Here is a 15,676-nt window from a genome sequence, read left to right on the forward strand (position 1 = left end):
TCTCCTGCTAGCAGGTAAGTAGGGATCTTTGGGTATACAAAAGAAAACTACTCCAGTGGGCCATAAAAAACAACCCAAGCCATGTGGAATAGCTTATACTTTGTACCAATCAAGAGGGACAAAGGAGCAAGTTTGATGAGGTCCAGCATACATGCCCCACAATTACAGTGAGCAAAAAAAAGAGTATGGAGTACTTCAGAATCCGAGTGAACGAACGTAGAGATGCAGGTGGGAGTAACACCAATGAATGGTCGTCCCACATAGAGTAGAAACAGTGGGGGTGGGTTTCCCTTGTCGGAACTAGGACTCTCACATACCTAGCAAGCTAGGTGTCATGCTTCATCATATGGGAACATACACAGATGGTACTAGCAATGACGGAATTAATTATATCAAACAATTTTTTTCTATTCAACAGGGGATGGTTTAAACAGACTCAGGGTGTAGCCATGGGCTCCAAAGTTTCCCCAGCATATGCTAATATCTTTATGGGCTGGATGGAGGAATTTTTCATCTGCTCCCCTGCGGCATCCGCCCCCCCCCTTTTGTCGTCTGCCCGATCCCCTCCCCGCGCCACCCCGCTCCCACCTCCCAGCTGCTCCTCCCTCCCTCCGGATTCTTAAGTGGTGGTAGCGCGACGGGGAGCTGTGACCTGACCTGACTCTGGTCAGTGACGGTCACTCCACCCGCCGCGTGCCTCCCCGTGAGTGTGCCCGGTGCCCTGAGCTTGTTTCCTCTGTCTCCCTACCTGCCTGTCCCTGCTTGCTCCAGTGTTTCTTTCCCTGAGCTTGTTTCTTTCCCTTCAAGGGGCCGTCTCCTCGCTGCTCCCCTGCGGCCCCCGCCCCCCCTTTTGCCGTCTGCCCGATCCCCTCTCCGCGCCACCCCGCTCCCGCCTCCCAGCTGCTCCTCCCTCCCACTCCGCCCCTCCCACTACGCCACTTATGGCGGAGTCCGCACGTACGTGCAGCGGGCGCGCCCTTTGCGTGCCGAAGGCGTGCCAAAGGCAAGCCCGTCTGCGCCTGGCCCGCGCCCAGCGCCAGGACCCCTGGCTCCCGCAGACGCCAGCCCACCCACCGCACCTACGACGCCACCACACTCTACGCACTCAACACCGGCCCGATCCCCGGCTGCCACCGAGCCACCCCCGGACGCACCCACAGACCCTTCGCCTGCCAATCCTGCAAATTTTCCTGCATCCCGACCTGCACCGCACCCACTAAGTCGAGCACCAGCAGCAACCACCTGAAGTGCATCCTGCTAAACGCCCGCTCCGTCCACAGACACGCCATGGAACTCTGGAACCTGCTCGACACCACATCTCCAGACGTCGCCTTCCTCACGGAAACATGGATGAACGCTTCCTCAGCGCCCGACATCGCCATCCCGGACGGATACAAGATCACCCGGAAGGACCGCGTCAACCAGACAGGAGGAGGCATCGCCATCATCCACAAGAACACCATTCGCATCACGACCAACTCCGATGACACCCTCTCAGCCGCTGAACATCTTCACTTCCAGATACACACCGACCCCAAGACCACACTCAGAGGCACCCTCATCTACAGACCCCCAGGACCTTGCGCACAATTCAGCGAAGACATCGCAGACTTCATTAGCCCGCACGCCCTCGCCGCCCCCGACTACATCCTCCTAGGGGACCTCAACTTCCACCTGGAGAACAACAACGACAACACCACCACCACCCTACTGGACAACCTCGCCAACCTCGGACTCGAGCAACTGGTGAACACCCCCACCCACTACGCCGGACACACGCTGGACCCTATCTTCTCCTCCAGCAAGTACATCTCCTTCAGCCACTCCACCGGACTCCCCTGGACAGACCACAGCTGCGTCCACTTCAGCTTCAGAAGGACCACGACTCACCACCACCCGCAACAGGTTCCCCGCAGGAACTGGAACAAAATCACCACCGACCAGCTCACCACATCCCTGAACCAGAACCCACCCGCCAGCTCGACGGACCCCAACCAAGCAGCCAACAACCTCGCACAGTGGATCACCAACTGCGCTGACGACCTCGCACCCCTGAAAAACCATCCCAGCAGGCCCGGCAGCAAGAAAGCCTCCTGGTTCAACGACGACCTCAAGAAATCCAAGAAGAACTGCCGTACCCTCGAGAAAGCCTGGCGCAAAGACCTGACCACAGACAACATGACCGCCCTCAAGCACGCCACCCGCAAACAACACCAGCTGATCCACACCACCAAGAAGACTGCATTCAAGGAACGACTGGACCACAACGCACCCAACAGCAAGGAACTCGTCAGCATCGTCAAAGAGCTCTCCAACCCCAGCGCAGGAAACAACGACATCACTCCCTCACAAGACCTCTGGGACTCCCTCGCCTCGTTCTTGCACAGTAAGATCGCCAACATACACAACAGCTTCGGACCACAGACCACGCACCCAACCACCGAGCCGACGCCCCCCACCAGCACCCTCCGCGCTTGGACCCCGGTCAGCACCGAAGACACCATCAACACAATGAACACCATCCACTCCGGATCACCAACCAACCCATGCCCCCACCACGTCTTCAACAAGGCCGAGTCCGTCATCGCACCCCAACTCCGGGATATCATCAACTGCTCCTTCAACACCGCCACCTTCCCGGAGAGCTGGAAGCACGCCGAGCTCAGCGCCCTCCTTTAGAAACCTTCAGCAGACCCCACCGACCTCAAGAACTACCGCCCCATCTCGCTCCTCCCCTTTCCAACCAAGGTCATCGAGAAGACCGTCAACAAGCAGCTTGCCGCCTTCCTCGAGACGAACGGATCCCTCGACCACTCGCAGTCCGGCTTCCGAGCCAACCACAGCACCGAGACCGCCCTCATCGCAGCCACTGACGACATCCGAGCCCTACTCGACAACGGGGAAACAGCGGCCCTCATCCTCCTGGACCTCTCCGCAGCATTCGACGCCGTCTGCCACCGCACCCTAATACAGCGCCTCAGCAACATCGGAATCCAAGAGAAGGCACTAGGGTGGATCATCTCGTTCCTTGCCGGAAGAACCCAGAGAGTCCGCCTCCCCCCGTTCAGATCTGAGGCCACCGAAGTCATCTGCGGCGTACCACAAGGATCATCGCTCAGCCCCACCCTCTTCAACGTCTACATGAGCCCCCTCGCAGCCATCGCACGCCAACACAACCTCAACATCATCTCCTACGCCGACGACACCCAACTGATCCTCTCCCTCACCAACGACCCAGCCACCGCCAGAACCAACCTACACGAAGGGATGAAAGACGTAGCCGAGTGGATGATGAACAGCCGCCTGAAACTGAACTCGGACAAGACGGACGTCCTCATCCTCGGATCATCACCCTCTGCCTGGGACGACTCCTGGTGGCCCCCCGCCCTGGGCAGCGCACCCAAGCCAACGGACCACGCACGCAACCTGGGTTTCATCCTGGACTCCTCCCTCTCGATGACCAGACAAGTCAACGCCGTCTCCTCTTCATGTTTCAACATCCTACGCATGCTCCGAAAGATCTTCCGATGGATCCCCACCGAAACCAGGAAGACGGTGACCCAGGCACTAGTCACCAGCCGACTGGACTATGGAAACACCCTCTACACCGGAACCACAGCCAAACTACAGAAAAGACTACAACGCATACAGAACGCCTCCGCACGTCTCATCCTGGACATCCCCCGACACGGCCACATCTCCAGACATCTGAGAGACCTGCACTGGCTTCTCGTCAACAAGAGAATCACATTCCGACTCCTCACCCACGCACACAAGGCCCTCCACGACCTGGGCCCCAGGTACCTCAACAACCGCCTGACCTTCTACACCCCCACCCACCAGCTACGATCAACCAGCCACGCCCTCGCCGCCGTTCCACGCATCCGAAGAACCACCATGGGAGGAAGATCCTTTTCCTACCTGGCAGCCAAGACGTGGAACTCCCTCCCCATCCACCTACGCCTGACCCAAGATCACCTCTCCTTCAGGAAGCAACTCTAGACCTGGCTGTTCGAGCAGTAACAGACCCCCCCTCCTCCCCCAAGCGCCTTGAGACCCTCCGGGTGAGTAGCGCGCTATATAAATGCCTTGATTGATTGATTGATTGATTGATTGATCTGGAGCCCAGGGGTAAGTCGTTGGAATGAACATATCCTCTACTGGGGAAGGTTAATTGACGACTGCCTAATGATCTGGATAGGTCCAGAACAGTTATTGAACTATCTTAATGGGAATGATATGAATATAAAATTCACCACCAACCATAGCTCTACTAAAATAGTCTTCCTGGACGTAGAATTGCACACAAAGGGAGGCAAAAATTTGAGCAAGATGTACTGAAAACCAACTGCGTGCAATGCAGTTTTGCATGCTAAGAGTGCGCACCCCAATCACCCAATAAGAGCCATCCCATTCGGGGAGATGATTAGGGCACGAAGAAACTGCAGTGAGAACCAACACTTTATAGACTGTCTTGAAGACATGGAGGGGAGATTCCTCCGCAGAAGTTATTGTAGACTAGATATTAAAACAGCAAAACAAAGAGCGATTGACACAAATCGCTTGTCCACCTTGAAACCAACAAAAAGAAACGTCGCAAACTCAGAGTCAATAAGTGTTATTGCTAACTATACCCCAACTAGCGTTACCCTACGAGACAGCATGAACAAACACTGGCACATTTTGAAACTGGATAAGACATTGGCAAGCCACATTGGAGTGCATCCTTTAATCACATATCGCAGAGGGAGAACCCTAGGCGCACTACTAAGCCCCAGTTACCCTGTTAAGAAATCAGTAACATGGCTAGATGAACATTCTAAGGGGTTCTACAAATGTGGGCACTGTGGGGTTTGCAAAAATGCTAAAGACAAAACAAGAGATTTCCAGATAGGGAATGGCAGAAAGTACACTATCCTAACGAATATCACATGCAGTACCAAATATGTTGTATATATCATTGAATGTAAATGTTGCAAAATATACGTGGGAAGCACGATAAGGATGCTTAGGGAACGTATAGGAGAACATCTGAGAGCACTAAAACAGAATGACATCAGGTACCAAATAGCTGAACCTGTACACAATTGCCCAGCTCAAAATGAAAATAAGAACTTCAAGTTTTTGGGAATTGACCAAGTGAAAATTGATCCTCGGGCGGGTAACAGGGAACTTATGCTACAGAGATGCGAGGCAAGGTGGATCATGCGCTTAAAAGCTGTAGAGAACGGCATAAACTTCGACCAGGAGCTTCAATATTTCTTAGGTGACTGAAGTAGGTTTGAAAGACGTACGACCAGAATTGAATTCAAAATAATTTTGGGTGAAATGGGTGCAGGCACGCTGTAAATGCACCAGAGCCAATGGCTGGTATTGGTGTTATGATCACCCCTCTTTTTCATTTTTTTATTTGAGAACACATCCAGGCTTTCCTGATTCTTATTGGAATATAATATATACCGTTTAGATTTTTTGCATACCTTTAGAGCACCAGATTAGAATAATTGACCTCAGACCATAACAACAATTCTTAATAATTTCATCCATAACATGTCTCAACCTTGACCCATGATGAATTATTACATGCACTGATGTGTGAGAACACTCGAAAAGATGGAATAAGAAGTTACTTATTCCCTCAAGACTTATTTCTTAGGACGTCAATCAGCTGAATAGAGGTTTAAGATTTCATTTGTGTCACAAATAGTTTGCGCGTGGGGGACTAACGGAGTCCGCGGGACTTGATACAGTTCTGTTTTTATGATTATATTGAGAGATCTGTCTTGGGAGCTACCGGTTCTGCACGAACTTCCTAAAATATTGTATTAGTATTTCTCTTTTAATATGGCCGTTTGATATATTGCTACCAACTTCCAGTTTTGTTCTCAGCATATCTATTAATTCTCTAAACCTTAATTAATTCTTATATCACTCCATGGACACCATCTCAAGATGGTGGCCAGTACATTCCGATTTGGAAGTCCCTTCTCGGTGTCTGCATGATCCATTAACAGCACCGATCCCGAAAATGGACTGGCTCGATAACGTACATTTCCTAAATTATTAGAATGTGAACTCCTCCTGTTGATTTGGCTATGTGGCTAATTGTTATAATCTTTAGATTTGCTTCCAGACTACGTACTATTTCCATAGACCAAATTGTTCATATTACTCCGTGGACACCATTTCAAGATGGCGCCCATTACAGCTAGACTTTGGTAGTCCCTTTTCGGTGTCTACGCAATACCTTATCAGTGCTGACCCGGAAGATGGACTTGTTCGCCTGCACACGGGCAGGACGCGACCTAAGGACTGCTTTGCCCGATACGAGGTAATTGACTGCTACGCGTGACAATGTTGTTTTTTCTCCCCGGTATCAAGGCTAGAGGAACATCATTAACACCCCGCTCCCTCACTAATTTTTGCAGGTCAACAAAGACCACTGCATCGCGGCAGATCTACATAAAGGAGATAGCTAGATATATTACTGTCTAACTTCGATATTATATGGCCTGGAAATAGCATTGGGAATAGCGAATTATATATAATATTGAATCAAGGTAAGGGTCACTGAGAATACCATAACCCTTTTTTTCGATAGATACCTAGTGGCTGCTTTGTCTAAGGAACCTCTTATATGGGGTGACAATGTTGAGACTTTTACTTGATATGTATGTACGGAGGACAAATACTAATCATGACGCTGTCTGCCTAATTCTGTTCTAGATTTTTTGGATACATAATTTGACTGCCAAATGGGAACTTTTTAATATATTGTGAAGCAGTGACTGACTGTAAAAAATAGACTTTGAGAAAAATATTGACTGGAGACAAGGATTCCTGCGAGGTAGGCCATACTTTTTTGGGCTTTACATAGATATATCGCCTGATACCATGCATCGCATACTCTATATAAATGACAGGACAGTATCCTTCATTTCATTAGGTATCGAACACCGCTGAAAACTCTAAGGTAATGGCATCAAGAGTGATGCACAATTTACGTAACCTCACACAGGGGTTTTATAAACTTAAATACACTATGGTCAATGAGGTCCAGACCCGGAGTCAGCAACAACACCCGTGCAAACAAGACCGGTACGACTTTTAAGGGCGGGGCCGGCTATTTTCGCCCATTGAGGCTTCCCGGAGGACTGCTCCTTTTCAGCCGCTTACCACAGCACTGCCCTTGCAGTCCCTGACGCCTAGAGCACAAAATCAATCCTCAGGAACTAATAATAAAAAGTATATTTTACGCTCAACTGGCGCACCTGATTTGAAGATCCTTTGTACCCGGACTGGGTTGGAATTATCACCAGTCGTGGGGGATTATTCTTCCTTTCCATTTGGATTTGGCCCAGAAGATTTGGAGTGCATTCCACTCCAATGAAACACGTGTCGGCTGGCGCAATAAACATTATTGCTGCATTCACCAACTGTCCTTCATTGTTGTTGTGAAACTAAGACCAAAGAATTTATTATAATTCTGTATTACTTGTGTGTGCTCAGGTTTTTCTCCTCACCAAATTATATGTAAGTGCTTGGCACATTACATTGTTAAGGGGTTGTACAGGTCACCCCTTTTCCTAGTAGCACGACTCCAATATAACTATCACTTAGACCACACCAAATATCCGGTGGTGCGTAAAGTTCCCCTTCAGCTAAGTACCTGGTCCACTGTCTGGAACAAATGGTCAATGAGGTTGTTTTGAAATTCACAATGTCACTCAATAACAAGCTGATAAAAAGATTACTTGGTTTTATTTATGTTATTTGTGTTCTTAGCCTCGTGCTTATGTATATATAGGTTAAATGACCGGAGATTTGATAATGAGAGATGATTCTGCTATATTAACACAATGCACATTTTGAATAGTTCCTTTGCACCCGGTTGCAATGTTGTGGGCTTTAACAACATGAATTGAGGGAATGATATGTGTATTACAAATGCAATATTCTTTATTGTTTCCAGCCCTGACGAAGCCGCAGGTTAACCCAACAACGGCGAAACGCGTTGGCAAAGGGAGTGGAATTTGATGAAAATAAAGACAAGAACTGAGAAAGCCCTACCATTTATTCTCAAAAAGAATTTGCTTTGTGTTTTTTGTGACTTACACGTACTTAGACTTTATATTTACCTGTGTGCTCCAAAAAATTATTGTTGTTGGAATCAATGTCCATTATGTAGGAAGACATTGGTCTCAAGGACAAATCTAGTGAGGGCGAGAATTATTTTGGTATGCTCAAATAATGTAGCATCCCTGGCAGAGAGAGTTGAGACAAAAGCTTGGAGGCCTTCTTACAATGGAATTCTTTTGTATAGCGAGTTAAAGTCAAGCGTAACAAATTTGAAGTTTACGCCCAGTTTATGTCCTCAAGTTCATTCAACAAGTCATTGGTATCTTATATGTAAGATGGTAGATTGTATAAAAATGGTTGTAGGAAGACATCAATGTATTTAGAAATGCGTTTAGTAGGGGAACCAATACCTGAGATGATGGGCCTACCAGGGAGAAAGTCTCCTGATTTGTGTATCTTACAAAATATGTATTTAAATGGAGCCTGTAGTGCTGGCTTAAACATGCATTTAAATTCAATGTCGGTGATAAGACATAAATCACACCAGTAGGCTTGTCTCAGTATGGTATTCTTAGTTATATCCTTTAGTGGGTTACTGCCAAGTTTGGTGTATGCTAACCCATCAGATAGCTGTCTGACAATTTCTTTTGTGTAGTCTACATCTTGCATCACCACAATGTTCCCCTCTTTGTCCACTTTCCTTAATAACGATGTCGGGTACACTGGATAGTGTGTCAAGTGCTCTACGTTCATCTCTTTTTAAGCTGTCCCTCTAGGGTTTATGTCCGTCCACATATCTTACCTTTCAATACATAGAGTTCATGTGTTACTGCCTTGTGGAAGACATCTATTGTGTTATCCATTGGCAAGCTAGGTACAATGTAAGACTACTGTCCAAATTTAGGTTGGATGGAATGTCTAAGTCAGACAGTAAATCTAGCATAGAGGACGGTGGTCTACCAAGCATCATCAAATGAAAGTAGTAGTTGAAGGTCATGCACATCCTTAATAGATCTCAGGCGGGAAAAACACAGATGATGTAGAACATGTTGATTTCTCATCAGGATGTTTTTTTAAATTTATTTAAGACGTTTGTTTGTATAGATCTGTGTGTGCATGTACAGTCAGGCATGGAAGTTGGACAAAAGCCTGTACCCCTACGCAAAACATTTGCTTGGAGACTAGACAAAAAAGTTTGACAAATTGACAACTGAGATATTGTTGGTAAATGTTTATTCATCATTAGCTTTAGGTATTGCATTGAGTTCTTCTGACTGCGGGATGCTGATCTGGTTGCCACCCATTCTTTTGTGTTTGTTCATGTTGCTATTCCTACATCTTTTTTCTGTCTTGTGTTTTGTTTGTTGTAATTCTGTCTCGTCCCCTTTCTGAAACTCTCCAGCTCCAACAAAAAAGAGGAGGAAGTCAGGCTGGTAGACGGCCCCATGTGACGGGGATATTATTATGTATGTCACCTGCATCACAAGTGATACTTGAAATATCAGACTCACTGGTGATGATGGACGGAGCGGTGACAATACAAACACTCACCCCCAGTCAACCGAGGACCAGTTTCTGGCATTACAGCCGTCTTCAGCCCGGCTTGCTTGAATCCAGTGGCAAACTGAGCAAGGGACTCACGTCTGAGCATACCCTGCCACACTTATGGCGGCCAAAGCGGTACAAAAGGGGGTGGTGATGGACAGAGCATCTGAACCAATCAAACACTCACACCCAGTCAAAAGATCTGGGTTTGATCCATCACCGTTCTTTAGCCCACTCTGCCATCCCAGTTCAGACATGGCTATATGCAAATCAGTCTGACCCTGTGCCTCATGGGAACAGTCCAGCCCGAACTGCCAAGCCATGCCTTCCCTGGACCGGAAACAAGCTTCCGAGGACCGGTTTTTGGCATTCCAGCCGTCTTCAGCCCGGCTTGCTTGAATCCAGTAGCAAAGTGAGCAAGGGACTCACGTCTGAGCATACCCTGCCACACTTAAGGCGGCCAAAAGCGGTACAAAAGGGGGTGGTGATGGACGGAGCATCTGAATCAATCAAACACTCACACCCAGTCAAAAGATCTGGGTTTAATCCATCACCGTTCTTTAGCCCACTCTGCCACCCCAGTTCAGACATGGCTATATGCAAATCAGTCTGACCTGGTGCCTCAAAGAGGTAAGGGCAGTGAGAAGCTCCCTTGTGATTCCAGCGAAGACAGCCATTTACGAAACCTTTCTTATGCAGGTGGATTGTCTTTATTGCAATGAGGACGTTCTCAATTTTCCATAAATTTTGCAATAAAGTAGCATCTAGGATTTTTCCTTCCGGTTTTCGACCAATTTTTTGATAACTTTTGAACAGCTTTATGATGATTATTCCTTGCATTGCACCCTGCAGACTTGCCCTAGGCTATTCCCTGTTCTGACTTTTCAAGCTTACTGCTTTTCTTATATACTGTTGCATGTTTGTTTGTCCTGTCTCTATTTTTAACCAACGCTAGAACATTTTACTTATTTCACAGCAGTCGTGATTATGAAGTCTGGCGCATGTGCCTATAAATAAGACAGAGTAAAATTAATGTTTACCACTCTTCATTCACCATCTGTGTTGCTGCTCTCTTCAGGTTTACTTTGATTCCTTGCCCTGTACTTCTTCCACCTGCTTCCGCTTTTAGTTTTCATAATTCCCTCAGAGCCTGCTTGTCTTATTCTCAGTGGCGGCTCCTCGGCAAAGGCGGAGGAGCGTCACCCCACTACCAGGAGCAGCAAAGAAAGGAAATGATAACAGAATGTTATTAGCTTTTAAAATGTTCCTCCTGCTGCAGTAGTTTGTGAGGGGGTTGGGTGGAGCTGCAGGGGAGGAGTGGTAGACACTCCTGTGCACAATGACTGTTTGCTCGGCCCTCTCCGACCGCCCAAAACAGTCATGCGCACTCCCCTGTTATCCATGCTGGCTGCCTTACAGCCCACCCCCACAGCCCCTGGCTGAGCGCTCAGACCAAACAAAGCGCTCAATTGGAGCGTTGGGATTGGCTTAGGGGTGGGAGCCTGGCTGCTTGCTTCCTGTTCCGACCTTGAGTCGGACACAGTTGAGCAGGAGAGAAGACACTGGACCCAGCGGTGGCAAGGTACTTTTTTTTTTTTTAGCACCCCGCGAGCCCCCCCTTCCCCTTACCCCACCAGCAAGCTGTGTCGGCTGCCCCGGCTTCTTCTAGATTCCCTTCTCATGCTCTTTCCTACAGGGTCTTTATTTGTATTTATTTTTTAATTCCTTTCCTTTTTTTACCACTGATCTCTAGGCTTTCATACATCTTTACATTCATTTTGCTTGAAAGTGCTTCATGTCGCTAGTTCACCTATCTTCATAACAATAAACTCTTCCTTACGTTATCCTGGTCTTCAAGAATGAAACACCGAGAGAGAGAGAGAGAGAGAGAACAAGCATTTGTAACGTAATAGGTCTTGCATTTCTGAAAGGTAGAGCTATTGACGTTGCATTATTATTTGCAACGCCAATAGGTCAAACGAATATATACCCTTACAACACATGTAAATACATCGCATGCAATTACAATGCAGTTGTTACAATGACTGCATAGTTAGAACGCACACAATTACATCGCAAGTCATTACTATGACTTGCTGCAGGGGGCATACTGGACTTGGGAATAGTATTATTTACTATTTCTACTCCAGTTTGTGCAACAGCAGGGAAGGTGTTGGACTCTAAATCTAACACCACTGCGCCCCCTACAGCAAGTCGTACTAATGACTTGCGATGTAATGGTATGCGTACTAACAACGCGGTCGTAGTAATGACTGTATTGTAATGGCATACGTTGTGAAGATCGCGTTATAAACGCTGTTTCCCGCTCAAGCATTCAGTAATGTGAGACCTATTGCATTGCAAATACTTGTACTTACTTTTCTCACCTCCTGTCCAGCACAAGTGCAGCAAGTGTCACGCTATCTCCTTCGTATACATATATGCAACTTTGTGCTACTATTATCCCTGTGTTTTTGTCTGTTTTACAATTACTCATTTACAGCCTTGAAAAATTTGTGATGAAGCATATAGAGGCTGTTGTTGTGATGACATATGTACTGTGGATCATAGAACTCTCCACGTACTGGGGTGTACTGGATCGAGGAAGGTGAACAACAACTGAAAAAAACACATTTATATGTGTCCCCAACACTATCTTAATCAAAACATCTTATGTGAACTTACATCCAAGCACTCCCGAAGATCTCTTACATAGGCTTTTTCAGTTTGAATCAACTCAGCCATGATGAACCTACAATAAGACAAAAATATTTTACAAAAAATGTCATTTGTATGGGAATGGTAGATGTCACTCACAGACTGTTCACATTCAGGTCTCTAACGTGGAATGACCCTTTCAGAATTCTAACTCTTAACCAAGTGGTTCCTACGCTCTAAGTTAAAAGGCTATAAAATAGTAGCGCCGATAATCAAAAATTAGACCTCTTAGCTAAGTCACACAGCTGTCAGTCATACCTCAAGTTAAAAATTCTTCTGTTAGGAATAGTTGGAGGCACATTGATTGGAATCCAAAATCCAGTGATATCTTAATATACAGAAAGAACAGCTCATCGAATACTATACATAGGATGCCAAGTATCTTGTTTATCTCGTCCATTGGATTTTATAAAGGGGTGCAACTTCAGCAGCTGGCCCAGTCATGACTTCCTAGCTTCCTTCATTTTACTAGAAACCTTTCAGTGGAGGGTGCCTTGCACAATATTACCAATCACATTGCTATGCTGCTCTGGAAAGGGTTTTACACATATTTAAAAATGTACAATTGAATGTGAAAGATGGACTATTCCTGCCACAGCAGCCTCAAAACGCTCTGATACATCCTTACACTGTGTGGTAGACACCACTGTATTGTATTGTAGTACCATTACCATAAAGCATTATACTCCTGAAGTGGGACCGAGGCATACTTGCGGACGGAGAGCATGCTACACGAAGCGAAAGCATGGATGGAAAAGTTTGTCTGTCATGTTGCCAACATAGGTAGTATTTTGATGTTGGGTGAGCAGTTCAGAGTTGTGCTATTCTCTTGTTTTAGTGTAGTTGTGGGATAAATAGGATGCCTAAACATTGAATGTCATTATATGGATGAATATAAAATACTTGAGTGCAGTGTGAACGATATGTGAAGAGTTTCAGTATCAAGGGTGTATGGGCAGGTGAGCAGGACCATCACACCTGGGCAATAGTAATAATTTGTAATTAACCGCTCTAAAGTAAGGGATGGTAGAATCAGCACACATTCCAAGACAAAAGATTTGCCAGATGCAGAAAGATCCTCTATAGAATTTAGAAGTGGATATTCCCATTGCTAACATTCAACACTTTATATCTCTGAATAGGGGCACACTTCTTGGTTCAAACATTGTACCCAGGTTATTGTTCCTGGCTACAGCCACTACTTGGGGCCCAGATTGATTACCTGGAATAATTAATTCATAGTAAGATATGATCCTTGGGAACTGGGTACCTGTCACATACACTTCAAGTTTCTAATAAATAAGAGTGCTTTTGTATCCTTTGTAAAAGCACACTTGGCAAAATTGAAATGGAGCCACTCATAAGACATTCAAAATAGGTTCAATAGTTGTACAACATATGCAGATAAAGAGGGATCAACACTACAACCAATTTGTGTATGCTCCCGTCTTCCCACATATTATTTTATCCACCTTAAGGACAAGGCAACACTGTATCTTGGCTAAAGCTCATTTAGAATCAATAAATGAGGATCATTAAGACAATGTTTGCAAACGGGTAATAACTTTAAGAGCTAATTACCATTTGCAAGTTTTTTTTTGAAAATCCATTATTTTACTTCCCTTTCAGGTACTTGAACAACTGTATTGCTTTAACATTAATGCATCAGTTTGGACATTTCACAATAATTGTCAAGCAGGTTTTTTTCTTTAACTTTTTGCACTATTCCTTCACTTTTCAAAGAAAAGCCTTAACAATGTGACCTCCTGTTTCTAAACTCTTTTTCTTGATGAACCACGTTTAGGCAATCGTACCTAAGCCAATCCAGACCAAGCTTGGTACTGTACTCCGTAGGCTTAAACAACCCCTACAAACAATATGGACATCCATTTTCCTCAGTTAATACATACACAGTGTACCTCTACAATAATAAGCACGCTCTTGCTAGGGGCTCACAAACACACCCAAAAATGCAAAATAACTTAGTTATTATGGTAAATAGAGTGTATGAAAGCACCCCGTACTCTTTCCTGCGAGCAGACTTTCTTTTTTCTTCATTGAGTTCATGGGTGGCATCACGCAACTTGACATCAGACCCAGGAGCACTAGCTGGAATAATGTCTAACTGCAGACTTTTGCTCTGTTTTAGACAGAAAAGAAAGAACATAATCATGCTCAAAACAGGACAGTAATTTAACAAATTCATCACAGTTTGAAAGCAAGGTGTGAACAGGGCGGTGGGGAAACATTTAACAGGCACAAGCTCTGACACTCTGACCAGCAACCCAACAACTCAACAATTTCAGTACAGCAAGATTGCTTAAATAGATACATGTGAACAACACTGCCATAATATGCACAGGTACACAGCATTGGATCTTAACTCTTTTTCAATGATTATGACACAAGTGCTCAACTTACTGATTTATTGGAGTCTGTAGAAATTCCTAGTGCTTTCTCAAGTGATGTTCTGTATTTCTCCATGCGCAGGGAGAAATCTCTATATCGCTTGTCCACTACAGTCACACATTTTTTAATTTCCGCTGAATGAGCATGTCCCTTTTCACAAAAGCCATCGGACAACTGTATCAACAGTTTCACCCTTTCTTTGGTTTGCTGGACAAATAAAGATGAACTAATTTTAAAGGGAATACACTTATCAAATGAACCAGATAATATGAACGTTTTTCATAGTAAAACATATCACATTACTTTTACACTAACTGCATTAAAAACAATACTATGAATGCAAGCTTAGTATACCATATACAGTTAAACTAATAAACATTAATTAATTTCAAAACATTGCACATGCGTTTGTTGCCACTTTATCTACTTCAATACACCACAGGACATAAAGCAGTTTGGGTATCCAGACTGTACTTTTTAGATTCAGAAGGCTTGAGGAAACATCTCTCTCTCTCTCTCGGAGCAGAGCTTGCTCTAATGCAAATAACATTTTGCCCTAATACCAAATATTGTATTTCTGCAATTGTCCAGACTGCATTTCAAAGATCACAACCTAATCTTTAAAAGGCCATACCCCTGTGTCAGAACAGTAACTAATCCTCTGTTGCTCATCTATCAATGCCACTAACATGTACATGAATTGCCATACCACCGTCTCCCACTAAAGATCATGCCTAACTCCTATTAATTTAACCTACCAAATAAAAACTTCAGTAAATGCACATAATGTTTTCCTTACCAGTACAAGACTGATCCCAATAACAGCCAGTGTAGAAAAAACAAATCTAACCTAGGGTTGAAAGGCCATGTGATATGTGGCATAAAATGCTTTAATGGATGGCCAATGACAGTAAGTGTTGTATGC

At 45.4% G+C, this 15,676-nt stretch overlaps 1 protein-coding gene across 3 annotated transcripts in view; it reads right to left on the minus strand.

The window, feature by feature from the left end:
- TRIO (trio Rho guanine nucleotide exchange factor) overlaps window positions 1–15,676 on the minus strand; it is a 4,034,553-nt gene that overhangs the window by 2,392,817 nt on the left and 1,626,060 nt on the right. For all 3 annotated transcript variants that reach the window (XM_078687660.1, XM_078687659.1, XM_078687661.1), the window contains exons 22-24: window positions 14,764–14,958; window positions 14,367–14,482; window positions 12,310–12,376 (exon numbers count right to left, since the gene is read on the minus strand). In XM_078687660.1, the coding sequence (XP_078543786.1) occupies window positions 12,310–12,376; window positions 14,367–14,482; window positions 14,764–14,958 (378 nt within the window). The remainder of the gene's footprint in view (window positions 1–12,309; window positions 12,377–14,366; window positions 14,483–14,763; window positions 14,959–15,676) is intronic.

This window comes from Lissotriton helveticus, chromosome 4_1 (genome assembly GCF_964261635.1).
Source record: "Lissotriton helveticus chromosome 4_1, aLisHel1.1, whole genome shotgun sequence".
Lineage (NCBI taxonomy): Eukaryota > Metazoa > Chordata > Amphibia > Caudata > Salamandridae > Lissotriton > Lissotriton helveticus.